Raw genomic sequence first — 27726 nt, 5'->3', positions numbered from 1 at the left:
TAATTACTTGTATTGCCCTTTGATTCTCCTTTGTGAATTGGGATCACATTTGCACATCTCTAGTCCATGGGTACCTCCCCCGAGTCCAAGGAAGCTCTCATAATTATGGCTAAGGGTTTGTGTACTTCCTTTGCTGCCTCCTTTAATACAACTGGATAGATTCCATCCACTCCAAGTGCCTTTCTTATGTTTATCTTCAACAATTTCTCCTCCACTTTACTCTCAGTTATTAAAAAATCATCTAGTTCACTGCCAGAATTTAATACACCTCTGGCATTCCCTTCTCTGAATAACTCCTCATGTGTGAATGTAGATGCAAAATGCATTTATTTATATTTTTAGCCATCTGAGCAGGATCATCAACAGTTGAACCATCAATATCCAGTGGACCAATCTGATTCATCCCTTTCCTTCTAGAGTTTACACAGGTAAAGAACTCTTTGCTGTTTTTCTTTACATCCTATGCCAAAGATTTCTCATAATCTGCCTTTACCTGCCTAATCTCCTTTGTGACTTGGTTACAGACCAGTTTATATCTATCCTTTTTTTTTTTTTTTTTTTTGTTAGTTGTTGGCACATAGGCTTCTGTGGCCATAATGCACCTCCTAAGGTTTCTGCATTGCTCTGATCCAAGCCCGAGGCAGGATTCGAACCCACAACCTTTGGGTTGCCAGACAGGCACTTTACCCACCCGGCTAGCCCGGTCTGCCTTATATCTATCATAGGCTTCCATGTCACCCATTAATTTATATGTATCTCATGCATTTTTATTCTCTGCCACATGTCTCATTAGTTCATCTGACATCCATTTAGGCCTAAACCTAGAACGATATTTCTTTGTTGGTATGTAAAACCTAGTAGCTTCCAAGATTAATTAGCATTAGCATTAGCATTAGTAGAGCCATTTGATGCAAGAAAGCAAGCTTATGCAGCATCAGCCAAAAAAAAAAAAAAAAAAAAAACCCACTTCCACTTCACCCCTCTGTTCGTTCAAAATACCTGTCCAGCTGAGCCTTAAACTTATTTAGGCTATCAACTTCCACTACAAGGGATGGAAGTCTGTTCCACCAACCAACCACCCGCTGGCTAAAGGCAAATTTCCGCACGTCTATCCTACATCTGTCTTTCCTCAATTTGAATTTATGCCCTCTCAGGTGATTATTCTGAGCTAGAGGAAGAATCCCATCAGCATTGAGCATGCTCAAACCATTCAAGGCTTTATACACCTCTATCAGATCACCTCGCTGGTGCCTAGTCTCCAGACACTGTAATTTGCAAAACTTAAGCCTTTCTTCGTAAGAGCACCCCTTTGTTCCATTCACTAATCTTGTTGCCCTTCTCTGTACTCGTTCCAGCAGCTCTACATCCTTCTTGAAATGAGGCCTCCAGACCTGTATACAGTACTCTAGGTGTGGCCTGACCATTGCCTTATACAAGGGAATAATCACCTCCTTATCCCTGCTGGAAAAATTCCTGTATATCATTGACAATACTCCATGAGCTACTCTTGCAGCCCGTCTGCACTGCTCAGAGAACTTCATATCTCCCTGCACAACCACCCCCAAGTCCCTTTCATTCTCTACCACTGTCAGTGTAGTACCACAGAGTTGATACGTTGCTCTGGGGTTGCTGTTTCCCATGTGTAGTACTTTACATTTGTCAATGTTAAACTTCATTTGCCACCTCTCAGCCCATCTGCTCAAACTTTCCAGATCCTGTTGCAGCAGCATAGTGTCAGTAGTGTCCTTGACAACCCTGCCAACCTTTGTATCGTCTGCAAACTTGGACATTAAGCTTGATATACCATCATCGATATCATTTATAAATACAGAAAACAATAATGGACCCAACACTGAGCCCTGAGGGACTCCACTAATAACATTAGTCCACGATGAGCAGTGTCCATTGATTACCACTCTCTGTCTTCTCCCCCTCAACCACCCCTTTATCCATAGCAGCAACTTGCCTCCAATGTCACACTGCTCCAATTTGTGTAGCAGTCTTCCATGTGCAACAGTATCAAAAGCCTTTCTAAGATCCAAGTATATAATATCAAAGCTATTCCCTGCATCCAGTTCTTTTGTGACTGCATCATAGTACCCAATCAAATTGGTCAGGCAAGACTTCCCCTTAACAAAACCATGCTGTGTCTGAGCTATAACTGAAGTCTTGTCTAAATGATCCTGCAGTGCTTCTTTAACCAGTGCCTCCATTAATTTTCCTGGCACAGAAGTTAAACTCACAGGTCTATAATTACTTGTGTCAGCCTTTGATCCTCCTTTGTGAATTGGGGTCACATTTGCACATCTCCAGTCCATGGTACCTGGTACCTCCACTGAGTCCAAGGAAGCTCTCATAATTATGGCTAAGGGTTTGCTTACTTCCTTTGCTGCCTCCTTTAATATAACTGGATAGATCCCATCCACCCCGGGTGCCTTTCTTGTGTTTATCTTCAACAGTTTCTCCTCCACTTTACTCCCAGTTATTTCAAGATTCTGTAGCTTACTGCTAGAGTTGAATACACCTCTGGCATTCCCCTCGCTGAATAACTCCTCATGTGTGAATGTCGATGCAAAATATTCATTTAGTTTGTTAGCTACCTGAGCAGGATCATCAACAGTTGACCCATCAATATCAAGTGGACCAATCTGATTCATCCCCTTCCTTCTAGAGTTTACATAAGTAAAGAACTCTTTGCTGTTTTTCTTTGCATCCCTTGCCAAGGATTTCTCGTAATCTGCCTTCGCCTGCCTAACCTCCTTTGTAACTTGGTTGCATATCAACTTGTATCTATCATAGGCTTCTGTGTCATGTGTTAATTTGTAAGTATCCCATGCATTTTTCTTCTCTGCCATATGCCTCATTAGTTCATCTGACATCCATTTTGGCCTAAACCTTGAACAATATTTCTTAGTTGGTATGTAAAGCCTAGTAGCTTCCAAGATAAGTTCTTTGAATGCTTCCCATTTTGAATTTGCTGTTGGTAACATCATCAGTTGGTCCCACTGTATAGAATTTAAATACTGTCTCAGTCCATTGTAGTCGCCTTTACGGAAGCAATAACCCTTCCCTTTACCCCTAATGGTAGTTACCTCTTTGAGTAAATCCCACTTCAGCACACTGTGATCACTGCCACCTAGTGGTTCATTTATCTGCAGATTCTTAATGCATGAAGAATCACTGCTGATAATCAAATCAAGAGTATTACTCCCTCTAGTTGCCTCCCGAACATGCTGATATAGAAAACAATCATCCAATAAATCCACAAAAGCTCTGCTAGTGTGTGAGTGACCAGCCCCCAAATTCCAGTCAATATCTGGGAAATTAAAATCTCCCATTATAAGACTCTCTGATTTACTGGCCCACTCTATTTCACTGTACAGTTTCTTATTATACTCATCAGAGTCATTAGGCCTATAGCACACTCCTACTCTCAATTTTGATCTCCCAATGCTTATGTCACACCAAACTGACTCAACACTGCACTGTCCAGCGATGTCGACTGGCTTCACTTCCTTGGTTTTTATGTGTTTCTTAACTAATAGCATAACCTCTCCCCCCTTCCTATCCTGTCTATCCTTTCTGTGGACGTTGTACTCCCCAAATTCCAGTTCTGCATCCCTTATATCTGTGTGACACCACGTCTCTGATATCCCAACAATATCTGCCTTTGATATTTTGAGCAATACCTCAAATTCATCAAATTTATTTACTAAACTCCTAGCATTGGTGTACACGCAAGTATACCTGCACCTGTTTCTATTCTTAGCTACCCTAACACAACCCATGTGTTTACTTGTACCGCAGTGGCTCCCAGCAGTCTCTGAAATATCATGCATCTGTTTTTTTCAGGCTTGTGCTCATTCTAATAGAAGCAGTGCAAGAATCTCTTTCACCTCTGCCAGTGGCTCCTGTCAATCTATTGGTCTTTGTCTCCCCCCAAGCTAGCAGTTTTCCGACCCACCTAACACTGCCTCGATAGCATCAGCAAATATTCTTGCACCCTTTCTATTTAAGTGTATCCCATCCCTGTAGAAGCAATCTCTCCTGTTAACAAGTACAGTCCAGGCTGAAAAAAAATTCTACCCCTTGAGCCTTGCACAATCTTTCCAGGGCCGAATTGATCGACAAGGCTCTCATCATATACTCCCTCCTATCGTGTCTGGGCAGAATTGCAGACACTTTCAATTTCAACCCTAATTCTCGGCTTTTGTTCAACAGTGACCTGTACTTGTTAAGTAATTCTGCCGGTCTCCTATTCTTAATATCATTAGTGCCAACGTGTACAACTATATCACCTTTTGTGCCCTAAAAGATGATATTCGCTCTACAACGTCATCAACCTTTGCCCCTGGCAGACATACCCTGCCTTATAATTCTTTGAATGCCTCCCATTTTGAATTTGCTGTTGGTAACATCATCAGTTGGTCCCACTGCATAGAATTTACATACTGTCTCAGACCACAGTAGTCGCCTTTATGAAAGCAAAAACCCTTCCCTTTATCCCCGATGGTAGTTGAGCACACTGTGATCACTGCCACCTAGTGGTTCCTTTATCTGGAAATTCTTAATGCATGAAGAATCACTACTGATAATCAGATCAAGAGTATTACTACCTCTAGTTGCCTTCTGAACTGCTGATGTAGAATACAATCATCCAATAAATCCACAAAAGTCTTGCTAGTGTGTGAGTGACGAAACCACAAATTCCAGTCAGTATTCGGTAAAATTAAAATTCCCCCATTATAAGACTCTCTGATTTACTGGCCCACTCTATTTCCCTGTACAGTTTCTTATTATACTTATCAGAGTCATTAGGCATATAACACACTCTTAATTTTGATCTCCCAGTGCTTATGTCACACCAAACTGACTCGACACTGCTGCACTGTCGACTCTCTGCACTTTCTTGGATTTTATGTTTCTTAACTAATAGCATAACCCCTCCTCCCTTCCTATCCTGTCTATCCTTCCTGTACACATTTTACTCCCCAAATTTCAGTTCTGCATTCCTTATATCTGTGTGACACCACGTCTCTGATATCCCAACAATATCTGCCTTTGATGTTTTGACCAACACCTCAAATTCATCAAATTTATTTACGAAACTCCTAGCATTGGTGTATACGCAAGTATACATGCACCTGTTCCTATTCTTCGCTACCCTAACATAACATAACCCATGTGTTTACTTGTACCTTAATGACTCCCAGCAGTCTCTGAAATATACCCTGCATCTTGTTTTCCAGGCTGCTGCTCATTCCAATAGAAGCAGTGCAAGAATCACTTTCACCTCTGCCAGTGGCTACTGTTAATCTATTAGTCCTTGTATCCCCCTCCCCAAGCTAGCAGTTTTCCGACCCACTTAACACTGCCTCGATAGCATCAACAAATATTCTTGCAGGAAAATGCTCAGGAATGCCTTCATTCAGGAAGACTTTAGTGCATTCATGAAAGCAGAAGAAAAATATAGATACACAAATGAAAATAAAGACCAATCTGCAGAAGAAAATTTCCAAACTCCAGGAACAACAGAGTACCCACATCCAAAAACATTGAGATATCCCCGAGAAGAACCACCATCCTCCTCACGGGCAGAGTTTTTTAACCAGTTCAGATAATAACAGCACAGACCACCAAGTACAACCAGAAATATCCCAAAGTTCACAAGAGGCCCACATAACAGCTGTGATCAGCAAAAGCTATACCCAAGAAGAGGATTATGATGGTACACGTCAGGTAAGAGCTTCTGATTCGAATTCCATGTTTAGTAACCCTTTCCCTAAAGTAATCAACCTGAGTAATAGAGTTCTTTCTTTCCTCCCCTTGAATTATAAATCCTAAACTTAGGTCTTAATTTTGCACTAACCCCCGCAAAAATTCCATATCTAGATTTCTTGCCCACTTGAATAACAGTTTCCAAAATATAAAAGCACCAGGAACAAAATACTCAGCGTCACTCGAAATTGTGAATGTTCTACATAAAAACAAATATGATTAAGTGTTCAAAAAATACAGTAATCTATCAGCAGCCCACAGAAAAACCTTCTCCCAACTAAATCAGACAGCAACATACATATTACAAAAGCAGATAAAGGGAACACCGTTGTAGTAATTAATAATATAGATTACAATAGTAAACTACTCATCATACTAGCTGATAATAATACTTACTCTATAAGCAAAAAATAACCTACCAATAGTATTGCTAATAAGATAAAGACAAAACTAAGATTCCTAAAATCAGAAAACAAAATAGAAGAAAGCTAATTCAAGAACCTACTTCCTGATAACCCTAAACCCCTAACTTGATTCAGTAACATAAATGTCTACAAAGAAGGATGCCCCATTAGACCCATTGTCAGTGGGGAAAACCCACTCTGGACACAATGGAGCACAGTGGCTAGTTTTTTTTTTTTTTTTATGAAAACCCCAAACACGAAAGGCCTCAAAAACCTATAGTACTTGGTACCGTGCATGGGTTGAAGGAGAAGTATGGGGAGAGGGGGATGCCGGAAACTTTGCTCTAGAGACTAAACATGGGTTTCACCACTTCAAGTTAGTATAATTACCCCAATTCTTTCAATTAACCCAAGAACATACACTTCGTTAACCACCAATCTGTTAATTTAATTTAATGTAGACAACATTTTTATCAATATCCCTTTATATGAAACAAAAACCATAATACAACAGCAAATTTTTTGTGTTCAGCCCTACCCTGAACACAAAAGATATCCTGGATTTAATTGATCTTTCATTTCTCTCTCCCCCCCCCCCCCCCACCTCTCCAGCAGAAATCTTCACGAGTGCATTTGATGACATAACCTTAGACAATTTTCCTGTAAAACCCAAATACTGGGGTAGGTATGTCGATAATATTCTACCCATTTGGCCACATGGGTTAGAGGAATTAAACAACTATCTAAATACTGTACATCCATGCATAAAATTTAAAATAGAAATAGAGAAAGACAGTAGTATACCATTCTTAAATTTCTTGTTAAAGAAGCATAATAACTGTCTTAATAGAAGTATGCAGAAAACAACAGACACAATATCTATAATGGGAAAGCAAGAAACACAAAGTCTATAATAGATTATATTATCATTAATGAAAATTTAAATGACAAAATTTGACACAATAGAGTATTCAGAGGCAGTGAAATTGACAGTGATCACTATTTAATAGAAAGCACTTTCAAAATAAAAAGAAATTATCTTAATAAAAAGAAGAAAATACCAACAAAAACTACTAAGAAATTAAAAATACATTTGTTGGAAGATGAAAGCACTAAATTCCTGTATGAAAGTTGATTGAAAGATAAACTCAAATCAGATAAAAGTGATAATAGGGTTGTTAACGACAGTAAAGTCAGTATGCTACCCCAACTGGATATATATTAGTTGGAAAAATGGGCTGAGAAGTGGTAACTGAAGTTTAACATTGACAAATGCAAAGTACTGCATATGGGTAGCAATAACTGAAGAGAAACGTACCAACTGTGTGGTACTATACTCAGGGAAGTGGAAAGTGAAAAACACCTGGGAGTAATAGTGCAGTCAAATATGAAGTTCGCTGAGCAGTGTAGACAGGCTGCCAGGGTAGGTCATGGAGTCTTGTCAATGATATATATAGAAATTTTGCTTGCAGGGACAGGGAGGTGATTATCCCGTTATACAAGGCAATGGTCAGGCCACACGTAGAGTACTGTGTAAGGTCTGGAGGCCTCATTTTAGGAAGGATGTAGAGTTGCTAGAATGAGTACAAAGAAGGGCAACAAGATTGGTGAGGGGAGCAAAGTCATGCTCTTACCAAGAATGGCTTAAGTTCTGCAAATTTCATCGCCTGTACAGTAGGCACCTGCGAGGTGATCTGATTGAGGTGTATAAGGCCTTGAATGGGTTGAGCAAGTTGAATGCTGGATGGGATTCTTCCTCTTGCTCAGACTAAGAAGTTGAGGGGGCACAGTTTCAAATTGAGGAAAGATAGTTGTAGAATAGATGTGTGGAAATTTGCCTTTAGGCAGCAGGTAATTGATTGGTGGAACAGGCTCCATCTTTTGTTTTGGAAGCTAATAGCCTAAATAAATTTAAGGCTGAGCTGGACAGGCATTTGGAACGAATGGAGGGGTGAAATGGGACGGGGTTTTTTTGGCTGATGCTGCATAAGTTTGCTTTCTTGCATCGTATGCCTCTACTAATGCTAATGGGGTATCAAGAGAGCCTCATATTCTGTAAGTTACAGTGTTTGGAAACAATTTCTGGGAACTGATTGAGATCTGTAAATCATTAAAAGGTTGAGTAAACTAAAGCTTAGATCATTTTTACACTTAGGCATATGACATACACAAAAAGTCATGAATTTAGAGGGGATAAATGTAGAACACATCCAAAAATTTTCCTTTAGTCAAAGAGTGGCTGTTGGAATAAACTTTCATCTACCCTTGTAGACATTATAATTTATCTAAATTTAATGAGAGATTGGCAGATACTTGAAAGAAGCATACATCTAAACTAACAGTTGCAAATAATACAATTTCTGATGAAGTCAATGAAATAATAAAACTATCATTAACTTTAAGAACATATCTTTGTTTTAATAATAAAACAAAGGTTTGTTTGATATGATATGCCATTTGGTTCATATTTCCTCCAGTGGAATCAGAAGACCAAAGATATGCCACAAAAACATGACTTGGCTCTAATCCTCTTGCATCCATCCTTTTCACTCTTAGTTCCAGTAAAGCCAAAATTTCTGTTCTCCTAAGTGGGAAGCATTCAAGGAATTAATCATGGATGCTACTAAAAGTTTCATACCTATTAAGAAATATTGTTCAAGGTTTAGGCATAAATGGTTATCAAATGAACTAATGAGGCTCATGATAGAAAGTAAAATGCATGGGATGCATATAAATTATCAGGCGACACAGAAGTCTATGGCAGCTATAAGCTAGTCTGTAATCAAGTCACAAAGGAGATTAGGCAAGTGAAGGCAGATTGCAAGAAATCTTTGGCAAAGGATACTAAGAAAAACAGCAAGGACTTCTTTACTTATATAAACTCTAAAAGGGAGGGAATGAATCAGATTGGTCCACCTGATATCGATGGTTCGACTGTTGATGATCCTGCTCAGATAGCTAACAAATTGAATGAGTATTTTGCATCTACATTCACACATGAGGAGTTATTAAGGTTTGAAAATGGCAGAAGGTTATCAAATTGTAGCAGGGTGCTTAATGATTTTTTAATAACTGAGAGGAAAGTGGAGGAGAAATTGTTGAAGTTAAACATAAGAAATGTACATGGGGTGGATGGGATCTATCCAGTTATATTAAAGGAGGTGGCAAAGGAAGTAAGCGAACCCTTAGCCATAATTATGAGAGCATCCTTGGACTCAAGGGAGGTACCCATGGAGGTGGAGATGTTCAAATGTATCCCCAATTCACAAAGGGGGGGGGGATCGAAGGGTGACATGAGTAATTACAGACCAGTTAGTTTAACTTCTGTTCCGGGTAAAATAATGGAGTCACTGGTTAAAGATGCATTGCAGGATCATCTAGACAAGACTGCAGCAATAATTCAGACACATCATGGGTTTGTTAAGGGAAAGTCTTGTCTGACAAATTTGATAGAATATTATGATGTGGTTACAAAGGAACTGGATGCAAAAAATAATTTTGATGTCATATTTTTGGATTTCAGGAAAGCTTTTAACACTGTTGTGCATGGAAGACTATTGTACAAATTGGAGCAGAATGGTATTAAGGGTAAGTTGCTACAATGGATAAAAGAATGGTTGAGTGGGAGAAGACAGAGGGTGGAAATTAATGGGTGCTGCTCTTCGTGGACTAATGTTATTAGTGGAGTCCCACTGGGTTCGGTGTTGGGTCCTGTGTTGTTTTGTATAATTATCAATGATATTGAAGAAGGTATATCAGGCTTAGTGTCGAAGTTTGCAGATGATACAAAGGTTGGCAGGGTTGTTAATGACAGTAATGGCAGTGTGCTACTGCAACAGGATCTAGATAATTTGGGCAGATGGGTTAAGAAGTGGCAACTGAAGTTTAACCTTAACAAATGCAAAGTACTGCATATGAGTAGAAGTAACCCCAAAGAAACGTACCAACTGTGTGATACTACACTTAACGTGGTAGAAAATGAAAAAGACCTGGGAGTAATTGTGCAGTCAGATATGAAGTTTTCTGAGCAATGCAGACAGGCTGCCTGGGTAGGTCATGGGGTTTTTGTCAATGATATATAGGAATTTTGCTAGCAGGGAAAAGGAGGTGATTGTCCCTCTGTATAAGGCAATGGTCAGGCCATGCCTTGAGTACTGCGTACAGGTCTGGAGGCCTCATTTTAGGGAGGATGTAGATTTGCTTGAGCATGTACAGAGAAGGGCAACAAGACTGGTGAGGGGAATGAAGGGATCCTCTTACCAAGAGAGGTTTAAGTTCTGCAAATTGCAGTGGCTGGAGACTAGGCACCTGCGCAGTGATCTGATTGAGGTGTATAAGGCCTTGAATGGATTGAGCACGCTGAATTCTGATGGGATCCTTCCACTTGTTCAGATTACGAACCTAAGGAGTCATAAATTCAAATTAAGAAAAGACAGATGTAGAATAGATGAGCAGAAATTTGCCTTTAGCCAGCGGGTGGTTAATTGCTGGAACAAACTTCCATCTGTCGTTGTGGAAGTTGATCGGTTAAATAAATTTAAGGAGGAACTGGACAGGCATTTGGAGGGAATGGTGTGATTTTTTTTTTTTTTTTTTGGCTGATGCTGCTTAAGCTCATATACTTGCTTTCTTGCATCACATGCCACTACTACTACTACCACCACCACCACCACCACCACCACTACTACTACTATTATCCACAGAGGAACTTACAAACTGTGTGATACTACACTTAGGGTGGTAGAAAATGAAAAAGACCTGTGAGTAATCGTGCAGTCAGATATGAAGTTTTCTGAGCAATGCAGACAGGCTGCCAGGGAAGGTCATAGGATTTTTTCATTGACATACAGGAATTTTGCTAGCAGGGAAAATGAGGTGTCATCCCTTTGTATAAGGCAATGGTTAGGCCATGCCTTGAGTACTGCGTACAGGTCTGTAGGTCTCATTTTAAGAAGGATGTAGATTTCATTGAGTGTGTACAGAGAAGGGCAACAAGATTGGTGAGGGTGATGAAGGGGTCCTCTTACCAAGAGAAGCTTAAATTCTGCAAATTGCAGTGGCTGGAGACTAGGCACCTGCGAGGTGAGCTGATTGAGGTCTATAAGGCCTTGAATGGCTTCAGCATGCTGAATTCTGATGGGATTCTTCTGCTTGGCCAGATTACAAACCTAAGGGGGCATAAATTCAAATTGAGGAAAGACAACTGTAGAATAGATGTGCAGGAATTTGCCTTTAGCCAGCAGGTGGTTAATTGCTGGAACAAACTTCCACCTGTCGTTGTGGAAGTTAATAGCTTAAATAAATTCAAGGAGAAACTGGATAAACTTTTAGAGGGAATGGTTGTGTGAATTTTTTTTTGGCTGATGCTACATAAGCTTCTGTTATCATATGCCTCTGTTACTATTACTCCTCTCCTATAGTGCATTTCTTGTAGGGTTTTTCACATGGTGCAGTTACTAATGCCAAGTGTTATTCTTGTATTACACTCACTGGTAAAAATATTATTGGAATGGATGGAAAAATGAAGTGGATGGTTTTTTTAGCTAGTGCTGTATAAGCTTGTTTTCTTGCATCATTGTACCACTACTGATACTAATTACTAAAATAGAAACTCTCATATTCTGCATTTTGTTGGATGAGAAAATCAGAAAAGAATGCTGTAATAAATGGCATAACAATACTATTGTTACACTTACTATTAAGTGCAATAACATAACAATTGCAGGTGGTGGGGGGGAGGGATAAATTTGAGAATCTGGCTGACAGCAGCATATGCTGCCAAAACCTTTTGTGCATTTGTATTTTTATATTCTTATACTATTTTTATCCAATTTTATCTGTCTATTTATATATTTTATATTTATATTCATTTTTCTTATCTGTTTAGTCAGTATCCTAATGCACATATTTATGATTAATCTAAACTTTCAAGGCTTTTTAAGTAATACTGATGTAATAGGTTGCAACAGAAAGATGAATCTGAAAATTTAGTGACTTGTCATTTACTGTTTTTTGGTCAACCAGTGTACTAAATGTAAATTGATTATTAGTGTCTTGATTTCAGTTATAGTAATGCTTTAGATTTCTGAAAGAATTTCAGTTGAATTAAATGTATTTTTTACAATAAATCACATTAGCAAAATGATTAAAAAAATTAATTTGCTGATGTGATTTATTGTAATAACCTTCTAATGTCAAATAATATAGTTCTCACTTTTTTCATTAAAATGAAAAGTTCATGTTTCTCTTGTAGATGGTTAAAGCTATTCAGGTGTTAAGGATTCACCTGCTAGAACTGGAAAAAGTTCAAGAACTATGCAAAGATTTCTGTAGCAGATATATTTCTTGTTTGAAAAACAAGATGCAGAGTGAGAATTTACTACGACCAGATTATCCCGGTTTAAGTAATAATGTTTCAAATTCTGGTTCTAGTACGCCTTCCAATGGAAGTAATTCTCAACATCCAGTTCAGGTAAGAAATATTCTTTTTTCACTATTGTTACACTGGTGTTTCACTGACAGTTTTTTCACTGTTGTTTTAAACTAGTTGATAATATTTTATTATCCTTTTTCTTACGTCTTAGAGTAATAGTATTGTTAAAAAATAATATAGATATGCTATCAAATTTTTGTGCCCGAATATATTTAAACACAACCAAAATCTGGTGAAGATGATTCAGTTTGTTGAAGACCATCTGATGCTTTCACTATTCAAATAATTGCCCCTGCAGAAAAATTAATCATGGGTGATCAATATCAAAGTTTCAGAAGTTGCTAAAGAGAAAAAGATGCATATGTCCATTGTAACACTGAAAAGATCATGGGCTGCTATGTTTAAAATCACCACAAGATGGGTCCCATGAAGCTTGACTCTACATATTGTCAGTATTACATTGAGTTATCCACTGAGTTTTTGTCTCTTTTCAGTGCCAACATAGAGATTTATTTCTAGGGTTGTTACTAGTGGTGAGATATGGGTTCACCGCCCAGATCCTATGACAAAAATTCAGTGAAAAGAATGGAAGCACACGGCATAGCATCGCCCACTTCAAAAAATTCTGTGTACAACCATAGGCAAGATTATGACCATGATCTTTTTGTGATTGTGAAGAAATATTATTAGTTATTTACCTAAAGGCTATGATGTTTGGTGATTTACTGTGCTCAAGTAAAGGTTCTTCATGCCAGTGCATTCACAAGTGTTCCATTTAAAAAAAAATGTCATTATGCAGCCAAAACCTACCCTATAGCCCAGACTTAGCCCTCAGTGATTATTCAGCAGAAGTCTATTTCTAGCATTTCAATTTACCAAATTTATTTCTAAGTATATATAGCTTCTGTTGTATGCAAGAAGTTTCAAATAAAATTGAATTATGGGAATTTTAGGTAAATTTTGTGGAAAGAAACATAAGAGGATTTCACATTATACTACAGTCACCCCCCTCAAAAGTTTATTTCCATTTCGGGATATCACTGGTATGTTGTAGTCCACATTTTTATTATATTTTCTATAAGGTTTTGCTTTGCAGAATTCTCTATTGTTTATTAAGTTTCTTTCTTGTAAACTTTTTTTTTTTTTTTTTTTTTGTGTTTATGTGACAGTATTTTTTAAAACTCATCCATTATTTATTTTCCTATTAATGCCAACCACACTGTTTTCTTCAATGTCTTTAGTCTGTTACAAGTAATGGTGCAATGAATAATCTTGTACTTCAGTCCGGTGTAACACAGAATGCTGTGTCAATGACTACCCTAAATCAAGGGCAGATTGTTTCAGGAGGAACAGTTTACCAGATGGTACAGACACCACAGGGTATAGTTGCTCAACCTATTCAGGTAAGATTATTAATAATCTGTAACACTTAAGTTGTAATTTAATTGCATTTATTTCTTGATGGATGAAGCTAAACAATCACTATACAGCAGGCCCTTGTTATAACGCTGTTCACTCTACGCTGATTTACTATAATGCTGTTCTTATATTATAAACAGCATACAGATTGCATTTTTGGCATATTTAACGAAAATATTTCATCTCATGGAGTCAATAGCTTGGAAATGAATAGCAAAACAGCATTAAAACATTTCCCAGCCTGACTTGAGAAATTGTCCCTCGTTCAGTTAAATTTTCTCGCACGCTAATTTTGTTGCAGTACAGTGACTTATTACGTAGTTCTGAGATCAACATTTTAAAAAATGATCAAGTATATTGCTTGTAATATTTGCGTTATATGCATTTATCCGAAGTCTAATCATCACTCAGTACAGCATTAGACAACATGAGTAACGGACAGTTTACTCGAACATTGAATCATAATTAATGCAACCAACACAGTTACATTTTCGAAGAGTTAATAATGGCAGATAAGAATGAAAAAGCAACAACGTCTGGATGCAGTATGAAGACTACAAATGTAAGAAAAAGACTGAATTTGAAAATTAAATTAGATGTTTTGAAGCAAATCGATTCTGGTCAATGACAAGCAAATGTGTGCCATAATTTAGGACTGCAGGTTTAACTGTAAGAACAATTATAAAAATAAAGAATTAATTTTATCAGCGGGAAAGACAGTTATTCCACTGCAAGCAACTAGGGCTAGGCCGGCTGTTAGGATTGAAATGGAGAGACTTTAACTAATTTTATTGAAGATAATATCCAAAGCAGAATTCAGTTAAGTTAAATATTATTAAAAAAAAGAGAGAGAGAGAGAGAGAGAGATTAGCCTATATGATGATCTGAAGAAAGCTCACCTAAAAAAAGAAAAAAAGTGGAACCATTTAAAACTAGCAAGGGCTGGTTGAATAGATTTAAAATATAGGGAGAAGCCGCAAGTGCAGATCAAGGAGCCAAAACTTTCAAAAAAGGACTTGTTAAAATTATTGAAGAGGGGTATTATGTGTTATACTTCTCAACAAGTTTTTAACATAGATAAAGCAGGATTTTTTTTGGAAATGAATGCCTAAAAGAAGTTTCATATTGAAAGAAGAAAAAAACATGCCAGGTTTTAAAGCGGCGAAGGATCGGTTGACTTTACTGTTGGGTGGTAACGCTGCGGGGGATTTAAAATTAAAACCCCTTTTAGTTTACCAGGAAGAGGGCCAAATTACAACCCAAAATCAACACATTTTTCACGATTAAATTCATCAATTAAATGAAATCAATTTAGATCAATTAAATTCATGAGTTTAATTGGAATTTTAAGTTTAATTTTGATACGTAAGTAGTTACCACATAATTATATACGTATGTAATGCAGAATATTTTATATGTACAAATATTTTGACCGACATTTGTGCATCTTTTCACTACCGTTTATTATTGATTAGGAAATATCCTATGGCACTGACCGCAACTCACAAATACACATGTTACCTTATGGGAATGCGGTGCTCGCTTAGCATGGATTCACTTAGCGCTCTGTTTTTCCGGAACAAATTATCAGCCTTAAGCGGGGGTCACCTGTATATGTCATCCATTAGTAAAAGTGGCTTTACTCTAGCTAGAAAGAACTTAAATGTTTGGAGCATTTTTTTTAAAATTTAAATTACACAAATATAATGTCATAAATGATGTATTGGTTTTTCAGACATCTAAGATAAAAAACATCTAATTTTATCTTAGATGTTTTTCAGACATCTAAGATAAAATAAAAGGACAGTAATTTCTTTTTTAAAATAGTCAACATCTGCACAGCACTGTGCTACAAATTACTTCTTAAACTGGAATAAGCTGGAATTTAAATTGCATTTTTTTGTTGTTTTCCTTCAAAAGAATTTTAAAGAATAAGCAGCTTACTGTGTGACCTCCATATATCTATCTTTTTTTCCCACTGTGACATTAAACAAACTATGGGGTGATTCAAGTTTCATGCAACAGTTTTGTATATAAATGCTTTTATCAATAATTCAAAATTTTGAGTTGTGCGAATTTTGATCATCCTATAGTTGAAGTCCTACTGTAATGATAAAAAAAACTCAAAAAAAAAAAAAAAAAAAAAAGCATCATTTAAATGGCCGTTTAGGCCAATTAAACTGTTTCAGTGATAATTAAATTTCTGATGGTGGTGGTGCATTGGCATGCATACATTGAAATTGAATAGTTGCTAATATCTGTGATTTTTAACCCTTTTGCACATGAATTCTTGGAATGCACGCTGCCTTGTAGAGGTGAATTTCTGAACACATGTGCTGTAGGTAGTGAGTTTCCAGTGTCACTGGGCTCTGTAGAGTGAGTTTCTTTGTAGAGTTTTGAAGTTTGGTAAATATGACCACTTTGTACATATATGCTTTTAAATATTAATTTGTTCTTATTTTGATTTGACTGCCCAACTAGAGTGGAACTGTTATTAAAAATCAAATCATGCTAACAAAAATTGTGAAAAAAAAACCCCAAAAAACCTTAAAAAAATAAAAAGTTAATTGCTACTTTTTGATTAAGCAATATCCTTCTATTTATTTTTGTATCACCCGATTCACTTTCATCAAATTTCTAAATCAGAAATCCAGAATATTTGATTTCCACTTTTGTAAACCCAAATTGGATAATAGTATGAAGCTAACAGATAACAGATGTGAGCTTTTCTTCTGATTTTAAAAGCTGTGTTATGGCTGTCTATTATAATGTATCTACACTCACACACACTGGTCAAAAGATTATAAACCTCTGTTAAGTGTCTAGTAGGGCCACCTTGTGCATGAATTATAGCTTGTACATATCATGCCATGGATTCTAGGCATCTGAGAGAGTTAGCTCCAGATTTCACCATTCTTCCATCAGGATATTTGTCAGCTGTTGTGTTGGTGTTCTGGTTAATCAAGAACTGTGAAGTGAAAACCAAAATTGCCCTTTCCAATATATCCCAGATTTTCTCAAGACGTTGCAAAACTTGGAAATGTTCCTCAAACTATTCAGATATAATTTTTACATGGTGGATAATTGCATTGAAGTCTTGAAAGAATCCATTGCATTTCAGATAAAAATTAAGCTTTGCTGGGTGAAGTTGGTTTGATACAACAGAAAGATATTCGTTGTAGATAATACAAACTTCTAACAGTATGAGTGGACACAGCTTGTATCAACAGAACATACCCTATATCATTATGCTATCTCCAGCCACTTTAGTGGTGGACATGAGACAATATGGATGTATGGCTTCATGGGGGTTCATGCCATACTTTGTGAAAGTATGGCATGAACCCCCATGAAGTGCAAAAAAATGTAAATTGAAACTGATCAGACCACATGATCTTTTTTCACCATTCTATAGTCCAATCTTGGTGGCACCCTTAAATGATTCAGTTTTTTACAGAAAGAAGTGGTTTTTTTATAGGAACAAGATTATCAAATCTTAAATTCTTCAAACTCACATCTGCTGCATTGTTCAGTTGGAAATGGTCTTTCTTTTGTCTATTTCCGGTCATTTGTTGTGCACCAGACTTTCTATTCTGATGCACAATTCACATTACATTCCTGCAGTCTTTTCTTGGACCACTGACTGTCTGCTGCATTTCTTTCTTTTAGAGCAGCATTCTTGTTTCATTTTCCACTCATTGTATACTTTTGAGATGGCTTTTGACACACCAGTGATTTCCTTTGTTGTTCTGAATTGTGGCTCCTGCCAAACATCCAACAATAGCACCCTTTAGAAAATCAGAAAGATCACCTGGATTCTCCAAGATCAGATCGACTAAGAAATTCCAGGAAAACTAGCAGTACTCTGGTGCCAAGGAATTTGTGATCATACCATATGACAACTTACAGTTGTGTGCTGTTTGTTTAATTATCTCTTGATGATAGTTGCAAAAGGATTCCAATTTTTTGGCCAGTGACTACACATTTGTACTGCAGGGAGTGCACACATGGAAAAGTATATAGTCATACTCCAGAGAAAAAGTATATATGTCACTCCATACTCCACACATGTCAAATCTATATTTGTCCCCTACTCCCAAGGATGAGGGAAGCATGGTGCAAAAGAGCAGTTTTGGGTACATCCGGTAGTTAGTCTTAATAGTAATCAAAATAATAATAGTAATCAAACATAACCAACCACCCCATGCACTTGGTAGCAATACCTGTCACAAGGTGAGGGGAAAAAAAGTACCATAAAGGAGAAAAAGTTTTTTTTAAAAAATAATAATAACAATAATTTACACCAGACTATCGATTGATCTATAGTCTCTTGTACATGGTAAATAAATTATTATTATTGTTATTTATTATTTACTTTTACTATTATTTTATCTTGCATATATCTTTGCATTGAAAAGATTTTCAAATGTTCTGATTAATCTAATTAAACATTTAGGCCATGCTCTAAATGTTTGAGAATATCACTAATGGGAAGGGGATGGCAAATCAGTTTGATGTATAATTATAAACTTTTAATTTAGCAGTAAGTTTAGTTGAAATTTTGATGTAAATTTCAGTATTATCTTTCTATCTTTGATTCTGTTAAATGTATATTTTTAAAAGAAAATTAAGGTGAATTATTTCAGCCCAAATTAAAATGACTATATGTGAAGTTGTGTGTTCCATCTTTAACTAAATTTTAATGTAACATGTATTTATTATGCATCTGAATTTCAGAATCGCCTTGAGGTCCCATAAAATTTTCCCATTGAGTTAAAATACATTCATCAAAGATTGCTTGCATAATTGAGTGCAGTATATGACAGGAGCATAAACTTTTTCTCTACAATCATATTATGTTTATCTAGCTACATGTGCCGGTGTATAAATTTAATACTCTTCTAGAACTGTAATAAAACCAACCATGTCATAAAGTAAGCTTATGTCAGTATATACAAACATTTAAAAATTCAATTAAAATTAAATCTCCAATTCACTTCTCATTGCCATTTAGTTATATAGTCAAAAAAGTTTTTTCAGTTTGTGTTAGTAATTTATCTGTTGTTAATATCTTTTAGTTGGTTGTACATATATGTTTCTCAACAACCAGTTCTACTATTTGATGGCTGTTTCATTTTCTATTATGTTCAACACTAAAAAAATCATTGGATTTTTTTTTAAAATTCAGAAATAATTTTTTTCCGTGTTTTTAATTCCCATTCTCTGAGACTGCAATTTTCTTTCTGTTATGTGAGTAAATATATTGGCTGTTCAGGATGACAATATGGCCTATTGCAATTGGCTTGTCTCCAAATCTGCAGCTTGCATCATTTTCTGCTTACATTAAAGCTTGAAACATTTCTAAACAGGTTATCGATAAACTCAAATTTGATTTTAAAAAGGTTAAGAGTAGGGAAATTTCTTCTTATCAAAATGGTAGTCAAGCCTTCTAGTCTTTTGCAAAGCTGTTGGCCACAGCTTTTGTAGATCTGTGCAACTTCCACCTCTGTTACATCCTAATGGTTCTCTTGCATCTTCATCTAAAGCTAATGCTGACTTATTAGCAATTGCGCTTTTTCCTTTTGCATTAATGACTTTGGAAATCTCCTCCCAGAGGAATCAAGTGGAATGAATACATTCCATTTAACACCTCTGATCTTCTTTTTGCATCAAATCCAGCCATATCATAAAAAGGGATATAAATCTCTCCTATTCAGTTAGTGTTCTGTTGCATTTGCCTCTGCTTTTTCCAATATAGCAGAGAAATCCATCAACCACGAACTGTTGCAATATCTTATAACATTCCAGCTGATTAACAGTTATCAATATGGATTTGGTCAGTGTCGATCCACTTGAGATACCTTGGCTTATGCTATTCATCTTTGCATATTCCACTGAAAAGTTTAGAGAAACTCACGCAGTTATCTTGATATTTCTAAAGCTTTCACTCACGTTCAGCATAAAGGGTTACCTTCCATTTTCCCAAAGAAAAAAATGGATAACCAATCCATTTTTTTCTCTGATCACTCTTGCATATGATTGTAGGTGGGTGGCACTTTGTATTCTAACTTCTCAATTAATACTTAAGTTATTCAAGGTCGTGTGCTTCCACTGACTCTTTCCTTCTATTCTGACCTTTTATTGATTGGAAATTCTATTAAAAAATCCTTTCCTTCTATTAATGACCTTTGATTGATTTGAAATCCTATCCGTAGTTTTGTTGATGATAGCATGCTGCATTCCACTTTTTAATTCAACAAATCCTCTCTGCTCAAACTACTACAACTGCTAGAATATTCACAACCAGTTTCTTAAATTCTGATCTCCAAGTAATTTTCCAGTTGAACAAAGAAAGCTTAGTTAATTTTAATCCATCTGAAACTCAGTCCTGTCTTATTTTTCCCCAAAGAAGGGTCTGCTACTCCCATACTCATTTTCAACATCACCCAGATTTCTAAACAAAGCATAATCTTTATTGGAGACCCTGATTTCTAACATTCCAGCAACCTTTCCAGGCATAAGCATATCATAAATATTGCTTTCCCTTCATAAAAAAAAAAACTAAGTTTTCTCTTTGCCTTTGTTATTACTTTTCTTTTAAACAGTTACTGACTGCACAAATCATAAATCTGCCTTTCCATGGATTTCATATCTGGCATGGTGCCCCCAAAACCTCTCAGGAACTCCTAAAATCTATCCAGACGAGGATAGCCAAATTAATTAAAAATTCCTGACATATCCAAAACTGTCTTTCCCTGTCACACAGAAGTTCAGTTCCTACTGTGTATGCTTCCTACAGATATTTCCATGAACACAATTCTTTTGAATTAGTATTAGTAGAGTCAAATAATGCAAGAAAGCAAGCTTATAAAGTCAGCTAAAAAACAAAAAACCTTCCCACCTCGTCTGTACATCCCCTCTAATAAATTTTCTGATTCTTCCTTGAATTTATTCAAACTACTCAGTTACACGGAAGTTTATTCCACCAATCAACCAATCAACCATCCAGTGGCTGAAGGCAAACTTCTGCACATTAGTCCTGCAACCATTCTTCCAGTGTTTGAATTTATGCCCCCCACCATGTGTGTGGTCTGAGTAAGAAGAAGAATGCCATCAGCATTGAGGTTACTCAATTCACTCAAATCACTTGAACACCTCAATCATATCATCTTGCAGATGGGGCCTCACAACCAGTGTGCAGTACTCAAGATATGGCCTAACCATTGCCTTTACAATGGGATAATTATCTCCTTATTCCTTCTAACAAAGTTCCTGTATATCAGGGGTGGCCAACTTAATTTGTGATGCGATCTACTTTATTTCTTCAAAATGTGCCGTGATCTACCATTTCAAGAATTTCATTGCACATCGTTAAAAAAGTTAATCGACACATTGAAAAATGTTTTTTATAAATTTTAAAATTAAATACAATTCAGAATTCTTATTTTAAATTCATATGTATTTAAATTTTTAATTTATGTGAAATTTGTGTCTTCATGTCATCTGCCAAGCTTTGAAATTCGGGGATATACTGTGATAAGGCCAACCATAAAGAATCTTCTGTATGCAAGTCCGTAAGAGTAGAGCGATTCTTCATCTTTGTTTGTTTCAAATATGAAAAGGCCGATTCACATAGATATGTGGAACCAAAACAGGAATTTAAAAGTTCACTGCATTTTTTTTACATTTGAGTACTTTTCTTGGCAAACATTTCCAAAAGTCTTTTTCCGATGATCTGGCTTTTAGGAAGATATAGTTTCGCAATGTAATAATTTCATTTTCAAATAATATTTTCCCCATGTTAAAAATCTCTGCGATTTTTTCTGCAATTTGTTTCGTATCTAAGTCGACATTAAATGGATAAGAAATATATTGAACAATGTTTTCAATTGTTTTAAAATCACTGAATCTGGTTTCAAAATCATCCACAACTTTCTCAATTTCAGAAACATATTTCTCACTATTTAATTCAAAAATAGGATATTTTTGCAAAATGATCGAATTTTTTTTTCTTTGAGATCCTTATGCCAAAAATTGATATTTATATGCAGAAATACTACTAATCATGTCACCCACATTTTTATTTTTTCCTTGTAATTCCAAATTCAGATCACTTAATTTACTGGTAAAATCTGCCAAAAAAGCCAGATCACACAACCACTCCGTATCTTGTAGCTGCTGATAATCATCTCCCCTTTGATTAAAAATTTTTTTAAATTTCATTCAACAAATTTCGAAATCTCTGTACAAACTTACTCTGACTCGGCCACCTCACATCTGTGTGTAATATCAGATCTGGTTCATTTTCATCGAGTTGCATTTTGAAAAGTCTCCTTTGAAGAGATTGTCCTCTGATGGAATTAACGATTTTGAAAGCTGTGTCCATAACACTTTTAGTATTTAATCTTTTGCTGGCTAACATATGTTGGTGAATGATACAGTGGTAATTCAAAAGATCTGGGAATTCGTCATCCCTTTGGTAGCACAATGCGATGAATCCATTAAGGTGCCCCGTCATTACTTTAGCTGCATCTGTTGTTATTGAGATGAGCTTAAATAGTGGTAATAAAATTTTTGAATGTGTTAAGTATATCAAAACCTCTAGTTCATTCTTTTAACGAAACCATACCTATCAGTTCTTCTCTAGTGCTAGAATCATCGAAAACCATATGAATAAAAATGAGCTATTGAGCTGTATGTCCATAGCACTTTTAGTATTTAAAGAGAAGCTGTTCTTTCTAAAAATGCGTCTTTGATGAATTGACCATCAGAAAATAGTTTGCATTTTTTTCAAGATGACCACTTCAAATGATGCTACAGTTACTGCTTTAGATTGTAAATTGGGTGTTATAAAGAAATTTTGTTGTGCAAATAATCTGGATTTAAGTTCTTTTAATTTATTTTTTCTAAAGTCATTAGGCGGAAATTCTGATTGGTATTTACCATGGTGTGCGTTGAAGTGCCTTTCTAAATTTCCTTTTTTGGGTATAGCTGCGGAAGCATTGCAAATCAAACAACAACATTTTTCTTTTATCATTACAAAAAAGTATTCTCATTATTCTCAGTATAAAAAGTAGTTTTCACTCTTGATGAAAATTATGCATTTTACTCTTTTTCGTAGTACAGTATTCATTTTAAATCAAAGGGTATTAAATTAACGTATAAGTACCATCCAGTTATTAATATTAAGTAATCTAAATAAGAATTCGACACATACACTACACTCCCCATAACGTAACTGCGTGATTCACTAGACATAACAATAATAACATTTAAATTTTGACTAATCTATTTTTTATATATATTTAAAATTCGTCGTGATTGACCAAAATCAAAGCTGCGATCGACTTGTTGGCCACCCCTGCTGTATATCATTGGCAAAATCCCAAGAGCTGTCTGCAATTCTCAGAGAACTTCATATCTGATTGTAAATTACCCCCAGATTTTTTTACATAAGCAGTACAGCAGGCCCCCGTTATAACGCGGTTCGCTTTATGCTGATTCGCTATAACACTGTTCTTATATTATAACCTGTATCTGACTATAACGCTGTCACAGATCACTATAATGCTCTTTTACAGATTGCATTTTTGGCATATTTAATGCAATCTTTTCATTTAATGGAGTTGATAGCTTGAAAATGAATAGCAAAACAGCATTAAAACATTTCCCACGCCGACTTGAGAAATTTTCCTACACTCAGTGAAATTTTCTCGCACACTAATTTAATTGCAGTACAGTGACTTGTTATGTAGTTCCAAGATCAACATTTTAAAAAATGATCAAGTATATTGTTTGTAATATTTGCGTTATATGCATTTATCCGAAGTCTAGTCATCACTCAGTACAGTATTAGACATAGTGCATAACGGACAGTTTACTTGAACATTGTATCGTAATTAATGCAACCAACACAGTTACATTTTTGAAGAGTTAATAATGGCCGATAAGAATGAAAAAGCAACAACATCTGGGTGCAGTACAAAGACTATAAATGTAAGAAAAATACTGAATTTGAAAATTAAATTAGACATTTTGAAGCGAATCGATTCCCGTCAACGACAAGTGGATGCGTGCCATAATTTAGGACTTGCAAGTTTAACTGTAAGAACAATTATAAAAAAATAAAGAATTAATTTTAGCAGTGGGAAAGATAGCTGTTCCACTGCAAGCAACTAGGGCTAGGCCGGCTATTAGGATTGAAATGGAAAGACTTTAACTAATTTTATTGAAGATAATATCCAATGCAGAATTCAGTTAAGTTAAATATTATTAAAAAAAAAAGAGAGAGAGAGAGAGATTAGCCAATATGATGATCTGAAGAAAACTCACCTAAAAAAAAAAAAAAATGTGGAACCATTTAAAACTAGTAAGGGCTGGTTGAATAGATTTAAAATCCAGGGAGAAGTCGCAAGTGCAGAAGGAGCCGAAACTGTCAAAAAAGAACTTGTTAAAATTATCGAAGAGGGGTATTATGTGTTATACTTCTCAACAAGTTTTTAACATAGATGAAGCAGGACTTTTGTGAAAACGAATGCCTAAAAGAAGTTTCATATTGAAAGAAGTAAAAAACATGCCAGGTAAAGAAGAAAAAAACATTCCAGGTTTCAAAGTGGCGAAGGATCAGTTGACTTTATTGTTAGGTGGTAACGCTGCGGGGGATTTAAAATTAATACCCCTTTTAGTTTATTTGGAAGAGGGCCAAAGTTCAACCCAAAATAGACACATTTTTCATGATTAAATTCATCAATTAAATTAAATCAATTAAAATCAATTTAGATCAATTAAATTCATGATTTTAATTGGAATTTTAAGTTTAATTTTGATACCATATAAGTAGTTACCATATAATTATATACGTATGTAATGCAGAATATTTTATATGTACAAATATTTGAATATTAAATATTTTGACCGACATTTGTACATCTTTTCACTACCGTTTATTATTGATTAGGAAATATCCTATGGCACCGACCGCAACTCACAAACACATATGTTACCTTGTGGGAATGCGGCGCTTGCTTAGCATGGAGTCACTTAGCGCTCTGTTTTTCCAGAATGAATTATCAGCATTAAGCGGGGATCACCTGTGTACTGGGTGCCTCTGTAGCCAGGTGGGCAGGAGCAGCAGTGCGTAGCACATGCTTCTTGATTAGACCGGGGTTCGAGCCCGTGACCACCAAATATGGAGGATGCGGAAAGGTCGGGGAATGACCACCGCATATCCCCGGAGCAATATGGCCTTAGTTGCTAATGCTCCTAAAAACCAAATAACAACAACAACCTATGTACTGAGTGTAGTATCACACAATTGGTATGTTAATCTGGGATTACTGCTACCCATATACAGTACAGGAAACCCTTGTATAACACGGTAGTTTGGTTCCTACAAAATCTCGTGTAATGCAAAACTGTGTTATATGTGACTAAGAACAAGTATAAAAAGGGGGATTACATTCAAAAAGCTAACAAAAATACGCCATTTTTTTTATATACCTATCGGAAACTTAATTTTTATAGTAGTAATAACTTAATATTTTAACTTTATTTTTATAATAGTAGTAACTTAAATAGTAATAAATGAACAAACATCTTACCTTACAAACTGTGATACTTGTATATCAGATAATGTACGTTCATTTAATTTTCTTCCTCTTCATTGCTGTTAAGCACAATCTCTTCTACAGCATCTAGATTTCGTGTACCTTCTGCTCTCTTTAAAAGTCACGAACTGCACTCTTCGAAGTCACAGTTATTTTTTATGGTCTCAAAAAAGCACAAGTTCAATAGCGCAGAACCTAACCCAGGGATCTCCCAACAAAATACAGTGCACCCCTGCTTTATAAATGATATGTGAAAATCGGAAGAATATTTTCCAGTTAGTAAAATAAAAATAAATTTACGCTTACATATATAGCTTAATTAATACATACTGTAATATGTACATACTAAATAATTGATATTTCTGTTCACTGACTTTTTTTTTTTGGTTGTAAAATTTACAACAGTAAAAATGATAAGCAATTAATAACAAAGAACATGGCATGCAGAAGTTGCAACAAACACGATATGGAGTAATGAGTTTCTAAAATTTTTTATATGATTGAATATTTCACGGAAGGGGAAACAAGTTTCACCACAATAACACGAAAACCCACAGAATTCCATCTGTTGGTACTATAGCAAATGCAAGAAGATAGAGTTTACTACCCATTTATAATTGATTACACTAACAGAAAAGACCAATAAACTCAAGTGCAAATTGTTTTTATTGTTTTATGGTAGTGACCTCCAGAAATGTGCTTTAGAAAAATATCACAAATGCGATAATGACTAGCGAGTCGACAGCAGAGATTCACAAAAAGGAATGGAAATGTTGAAAATTACATCTAACATAATAGCAGGGTTTTCCCAGCACAAAAGCTCAAAAATACCGTGTTATGCGAGATTTCCAGCAATTCTCAAATTGTGTTAGAGCAAAACCTTACTTGTTGTAGAAGTAAGTTGCCTGTACTTGTATTTGTCAATGTCAACTGCCATTTCTCAGCCCATCTGCCTAATTTTTCTACATCTTTTTGCAGGCTTACTTTGGTTACTGTCATTAACCATCATAACTGGATATATCTTATCCACCCCACGTGCCTTTTTTTACATTTAGCTTCAACAATTTCTCCTCTATTTTCTCCTCAGTTATCTCAAAATCATTCTGCTCCCTGTGATAATTTGACTCACTTCTAGCAACCCTATCTCTATAAAATTCTTCGTGTGAATGTTGATGCAAAATGCCCATTCAGTTTGTCTGCAACCTGAGCAGAATCATTAACAATTGATCCATTCAAATCTAATGGCAGTGTGATTCAACCTCTTCCTTGTATTGTTTACATAAAGAAGTCTGCTCTTTTCTTTGCATACTTTTCCAGAGACTCCTTGTAATCTGCCTTAGCTTTCCTAACCTCCTCCTTTGTAGCTTGGTTGCAGAATGTAGGCATCTGTATCACCTGATAATTTATATGCATCCTATACATATAAATATTATCAGGTGATACAGATGATACCTAATTTATATTATCAGGCATACAAATTTTATAAATTATGAATATAAATTATCATGTGATATCTAATTTATATGGAATGCATTTTTCTTCACTGCTATGAGTATCATCAAGTCACCTGACATCCATTTAGGTCTGTGCTTTGAATTGTATCTCTTAGTTTTTATAAAAAGCCTAGTAGCTTCTATGATAATGTCCTCGAATACTTTGTATTTAGAATTTGGTGTTAGTTACTTCATCAGTTGATCCTATTGCATAGAATTTAAAAACTCTCTGTGACCGATTTAATAGCCTTATAGTGCAAGGATGCCATGGGCTTTTGCTGCACTGGCAAATAAAAATAAGCAGATAAGAAAATACGAATTATTTGCTTCCCTCCTCACATAGGTAATTATCTAGTTGACCTTTGAATGTTATTCAAACTGTTAGTCTCAACTACCTGTGAAAGCAACCTGTTCCAGCAATCAATGATTTACTGGCTAAAAGAAAACTTCCTACAATCCAATCTAAGCATCTTCCCCTTTAATTTGAATTTATGCCTTTGAGTTTTGGAATTCTGTAATAACAGTGAAAATTTCACTTCATTCATTTTACTAACCCCTCTTGGAGCCTTTTAAATCTCAATCAGATCACCTCT

General features: G+C 35.8%; 1 protein-coding gene across 1 annotated transcript in view; it reads left to right on the top strand.

Annotated features, from left to right (window-relative positions):
- Nucleotides 1–27726, top strand: part of LOC150080121 (homeobox protein PKNOX2-like) — a 185829-nt gene that overhangs the window by 87426 nt on the left and 70677 nt on the right. Inside the window, exons 4-6 of the mRNA XM_090380620.1 lie at nucleotides 12436–12648; nucleotides 13617–13631; nucleotides 13857–14018. Coding sequence (XP_090236746.1) covers nucleotides 12436–12648; nucleotides 13617–13631; nucleotides 13857–14018 — 390 coding nt within the window. The remainder of the gene's footprint in view (nucleotides 1–12435; nucleotides 12649–13616; nucleotides 13632–13856; nucleotides 14019–27726) is intronic.

This window comes from Mastigoproctus giganteus, chromosome 9 (assembly GCF_048544385.1).
Source record: "Mastigoproctus giganteus isolate SK-2022 chromosome 9, ASM4854438v1, whole genome shotgun sequence".
Classification (NCBI taxonomy): domain Eukaryota; kingdom Metazoa; phylum Arthropoda; class Arachnida; order Uropygi; family Thelyphonidae; genus Mastigoproctus; species Mastigoproctus giganteus.
Note: the sequence above shows the minus strand (reverse complement) of the source record. Positions and strands in the feature narration are given on the sequence as shown.